The sequence below is a fragment of the Chaetura pelagica genome, unplaced genomic scaffold (genome assembly GCF_000747805.2).
Source record: "Chaetura pelagica isolate M959 unplaced genomic scaffold, ChaPel_1.0 scaffold379, whole genome shotgun sequence".
NCBI classification, from domain to species: domain Eukaryota; kingdom Metazoa; phylum Chordata; class Aves; order Apodiformes; family Apodidae; genus Chaetura; species Chaetura pelagica.
In genome coordinates, this window is record NW_009954412.1 from 210,829 (window position 1) to 216,068 (window position 5,240).

Sequence of the window (5,240 nt, forward strand, 5' to 3'; positions counted from 1 at the left end):
TTCAGCAGTCCAGGGCGTGTATGCTGAGCCCTAACAGCACCTGCAAGTCCTTTTTGTCTTCCACCATGCCTGAGCAGGTGGTTGCACAGGAAAACCAAACCCACAGATACAAACCTGTGGACCAACCCCACCAAAGCCTCCCCCACCTGAGGTGGAACTCCCTGGGAGCCCCACTCACCTGCCCTATCATGACGGAGAATGCAAAGACACCTGTGAAGTAGTTCAGCAGCTGGAAGATGATTTCAAACAGTGTCTTGGGGTCCGGCAGGCCCCCGATGGTGATGAGGGTTTTGACTGCCCAGTAGTAGCAGCGGATGTAGCTGGGAAGAAAAGAGGAGGCAGTTTTGAAGACCTTTCCAGCCTGAAGGCCTGTTTTGTCCCTCGATACTGAGCTCACATCCTCTGGCCATGGCAAGGCAGAGCCTGCTGGGAGTAATGATGGGTGACAAAGGGGAAATGAAGGGGCTGCAGACTCCCCATCACACCTGTAGGTGCTTCTGAAGGTGCTCCAGGGGCAGGGGGATGTGGGGACCCCCCACGAACCTCTGCAGAGGATGCTCAGCTGCTCTGGCTACTCCCATTTTTTGCTTCTTTTCAGCCCCACTGCTACAAACCAGCACCGTATTTTCCGCAACATTTAAACTTTTAGAAATAGTCAAGGGGGAAAAAGGGGTTTGTGAGCAAATTGTTGGCTTGGGAGATATCAAAGGAATTCTTCAGGCACTGGTCTTGGGCACTCCCTTGGGTGTTATAGTTACACTGAGAGCTGCAGATGTGCAAAGTAACTACAGAGCAGGAACAACAAGGTGAGAAGCTGAGGGCTGGGGGGGAAGGCAACACTCACACTGAGGCTGCCTGGGTTGTAGCCACTTGTCCCCACTTACACCTCACAGAAAGGCTTTAATGCCCAGGACTTTTTCAGGAAACGCTAATTTACTGCATGGAGCTAAATTAGGGAAGTTTTGCTCAGGATTTTCTTTTGCCTGGGCTGCAGAACTCTCAGCTGTGGGCATTTTGCCTGAGGCAGTTCTCAAGCTTGTCCCCCTGGGGCACCCATCACCCACAGCACAAGGAACACTTCACAGTGACCACTAATGCCACAGCAAGGGGGCAGGGTGGCCACTGTTCCTGGCAATGCAGGTGTTGGGCTGGTCCAAGGGTCTGACACACACCCAGGACCTGATTTAGTGATGCTGCGCATTGAGCCCTTAGGTCCAAGGCACACTGCATGTCCAAGTACAGCTCCAAGACTCCATCCCAACTTGACAGCAAGTCAACGTGAACAGAAACAGGCCCTACCACCACCATCCTGCTCAGTCAGGGAGTGTTTCCATGTTTCCCAGCACCAGACTCACAGTTTTTCAGCCTCTTCAACCAGCCATTGCCCTCCATCATAGCTCATCTTGCATCTCATCTGCACAACCCATCCTTCCTGTCCCCAGCATTTTCTCTGGCTCATCATCTCCTGACACTTGCAACCCACATCAGAGGTTTTGATGAACCCAGTGCCATCCTAACCCCTTCCTTCTTGCTCCACCCTGAGCAGCAACCTGTGCTATGTGAGCACCCAAGCTCTAGCTTGTACCTGTTTCCTTCCCCATCATAGACCCAGGTGGTAGAGCCCAGTCCTTCATAAGCTGATGCCCAGTAGTAGAGGCAGGAGTTCACATGCAGGCTGTACAGCAAGTAGGCAGTGGTGCGAATTACCCTGCAAAAAAAGAGAGGAGGGGAGACCCTCTGGTGGGAGGAGGGGAGACCCTGCTGGGAGAAACATGCCAGAACCTCCCAGCATCACAGTGAGCTTTGAGCAACCTGATCCAGTGGGACGTGTCCCTGCTCCTGGCAGAAGGTTGGAACTAGATGAGCTTTAAGGTCCCTTCCAACCCAAGCCAGTCTGGGATGATTCTGTGGTGAGCCAAGTGCTGACCATGTGGGACTCACAGAGCACCCAATGTGTGGCCCCCCTGATCCCTCCCAAAGCTCCACAAGTGCTAGAGAAAGCAGCTTATCTGCTGGTGGCTTCTCTTCACCACCAGCACCCTTGTCCCCACAGGCTCAGGGAGAGGTGATCCAACCCACACTGTCTCCAGGACCCCCACATCCTGCCTGCACCAGCCAGCATCCACAGGTTCAGGGTAAAATAAATCAGAGACCTGGAATGGGTGACAACCAAGTGAAGCTTCCTCCCTAGGAAAACCCAGCCTCGCTTCCTCCCTCTCTCCCGGCTCTCACCTGTAGACATAAGCCTTGCTCAGGATGGCCTCCAGGCGGCTGTTGAACTCAAAGAAGGCCATGTACTGTGAGGAGAAGGAAAGGAAAGTGCTCCGGTTTCCCCCAGTCCTGGGTGGCAGAGTCACATCCTCAAATGCCCCCTTGCCCCTCATCTTCCTCCTGCAGCCTCTCTGCAGCAGGAACTGCCACCGGCAGGTTTGGCTCCATCTAGAAGTGCCCTTCTGTTGAGATGTGAGTGTGGTTCAGGGTGGAACTGAAGTGTCTGACCAACAGCCCTGCAAAGCCTTTGGGACAAGACTTCCCATCCATTTTACAATACTCTTGGCATCATGGATGAGCCTAGCAAGCTGTAGCTGACCCAAACCAGTGCACGACTCCCTCACCACCACTGCTACTGATGTTTGGCCTGACTGTGTGAGCTCCAACTCACCTTCAGACAGCGAGGAAAGCGCAGGAGGGGGTTGACACCCACTTTGAAGTAGAAGAAATCCAGGGGCAGGAGGCACAGCAAATCCATCTGCAATAGGCAAAAAGAAGGAAACCCCTGTGGGGACCTGTCAGCGTGCCAGGGTGAAGCTGTAAGCCTCACTTCAGATTAAATATCCAGACTAATAACTAAAATTGCACCAGACCTTAAAGCGTTGTGACCGCAGGTAATTCTCTTTCATGGCCTTTTTATCAGACTGGTTGAGAAGAGGAGGGAGAGAGAGAAAAGACTAATCATTGCTCACAGAAAGGAAAGCTGTGGCCGACATGGTCATGCCTGGCTTTCCTCAACAGGAAGGATGCTGCCTTTGTGCCTGGGAAGGGAAGCAGCGCAAGGGCAGCAGAAGGCCCGGCCATGTGTCAACTTCCCATTCCATCTCAGCACATCCCATGCTTGTTTCGCATCCCAGAAACAGCACATGGCAGCACCAGCACTAGCACAATCAGTCTCCAGGACAAATTCTCCCTGTGAGAGCATTTGCCTGGGACATGGGAAGGCTGTACCTTCAAGGTTCTACTTTTCACAGCTTGTTTAATTGGATATGGAAACAAAATCAAGGGTTTTCATTATCTCAGGGGCATGATCTACACATTCAGGTTGCAGTCAGGTTTGTCAGATGGCTGCCTGGCCCAGCTCCTGGAAACCAAACCCAGAGCATATCCTGCCCCTTGCTCATGGTTAGCAGTGTCAGGGCTGGTCAGCATGTACAGCACCACCCTGCAACACCAGCAGGAGCAGCCATGGAGCAGCACCCTCCCAACACACCTCCCCAGCCCTAGGAATGGGGCTGTCATGGACCACAAGCTGGATGGGCTGGTGTGGACTTGTGAGGAAAAATACGTATGGTTGGAGTACAAAATAACTCTTGGCTTGTCTACTGCATTACAGGAGAGATGCCTGCATCCAAGAGTGCACACAGCCCTGATGGCCTCAGCCATGGTGGGAGAGCACAGAGAGCTCCATTCAGAGATGAGTGACCAGCACCACCTGTGCCACTCAGGGCAACAGGGACAGCAGGTCCCCAGCCATGAAATCCAGCAAGCAGTCACTCACTATTACATCTCCCCCCCGGACAAACTGCAGCCGGGTCTGAAAGACAAGGATGTCCAGCAGGTAGATGAGGTCACAGATGTAGTCCATGAGCAGCCAGAAGTAGATGTTTGTCGGCGTCTGGTAGGGGAAGGCCCAGCGGACAGGGATCAACCAGCAGTTCCAATTCCAGGCCATGACAACAAAGAAGAGCCACAGCACGTACATCAGGTCTGCACAGAGGGAACCCCACCACTGTTAGCTGGGCACATGTCCCTTGTCCACATGAACACACAACAGTGTTGGCATCCCCTGTCCTGTGAGGAGGAACCGTGCAGCAGAGCTTTGAGTGACAGCATTTAGTGGCAATTGCTGGGCTGAGAGCAAACACCAACAGCTGCATGGAATACAGAATGCATTGAGTTGCAAGGGAGCTTCAAAGGTCATCTAGTCCAACCCCCCTCTCCAGTGAGGGACATGACCATGAATGTCTCCAGGGATGGGGCCTCCTCCAGCTCTCTGGGCAGCCTGGGTCAGTGTTCCACTACCCTCACACTAAAGAATTTCTTCCTAATGACTGATCTCAATCTCCCCTCTTCCAGTTTTAATCCATTCCCCCTTGTCCTCTTAACTCCCTGCCCTTATCCCAAGTCCCTCCCCAGCTTTCCTGGAGCCCCTTCAGGCACTGGAAGCTGCTCTAAGGTCTCCCTGGAGCCTTCTCTTCTCCAGGCTGAACACCCCAACTCTCCCAGCCTGGCTCCAGAGCAGAGCTGCTCCAGCCCTTGGATCATCTCCATGGCCTCCTCTGGACCTGCTCCATGTCCTTGTCCATGTCCATGCAGAGCACCTTGGTTTTTACCAGAAAGCCTCTTCTAACTCTGCTGGTTCAGCCAGACTTGCTTTGGCTTTGCTCCCACAATTCCACCTTTCTTGCTTTGCTTTCCCCACCTTAGCCAGCTGAAGAGCAAGGACTAAGGGAGAAGCTGGGTTCCTGTGGGACATCCACCGAACAGGGGATTTTTCTTTTGTGATTTTGATTGTCATTTGGGGTGTCCACACCACAGGGACAGCATTTGACCACTAAAAGGCTGGAAAGCAGAAGGCAGCTGCCCTTTCCCTGCTTGGTCATTCTCCTCACACCCACAGCCATTGGGAAGTCTTTAGGAAACCTTGTGCCCTGCAGGGGAATTTAAAACATTGAGGTTGTTTTGTTTTGTTTTGTTTTCATTAGCTAAGTTGCTCCTTAGTTGTCCTCCTCTTACAAGGTCTCATCTCTTACATCTCACCTGCTCCCCTCCTCATCCCCTCCCCAGCCCGTTGTCCCCAGCCCAGCGGCCGTGCTCCACCACTTACTGGTGAGGGGGTCGATGCTGCTGGGGAACTGGTAGTTTTTCAGGCGGTCCAGCCACGGCCGGTGCTTGAACGAGCAGCACAGCATCTCGCAGTAGTGCTCCTCCTGCACCTGCCTCTCCCCCTCCGGCGGCCCTCCCTG

At 53.3% G+C, this 5,240-nt stretch overlaps 1 protein-coding gene across 1 annotated transcript in view; it reads right to left on the reverse strand.

Moving 5' to 3' along the window:
* Nucleotides 1-5,240, reverse strand: part of CNGB1 (cyclic nucleotide gated channel beta 1) — a 24,905-nt gene that overhangs the window by 3,692 nt on the left and 15,973 nt on the right. The window contains exons 9-15 of the mRNA XM_010004391.1: nt 5,102-5,237; nt 3,773-3,981; nt 2,865-2,915; nt 2,663-2,749; nt 2,233-2,297; nt 1,586-1,708; nt 179-320 (exon numbers count right to left, since the gene is read on the reverse strand). Of these exons, the coding sequence (XP_010002693.1) occupies nt 179-320; nt 1,586-1,708; nt 2,233-2,297; nt 2,663-2,749; nt 2,865-2,915; nt 3,773-3,981; nt 5,102-5,237 (813 nt within the window). The remainder of the gene's footprint in view (nt 1-178; nt 321-1,585; nt 1,709-2,232; nt 2,298-2,662; nt 2,750-2,864; nt 2,916-3,772; nt 3,982-5,101; nt 5,238-5,240) is intronic.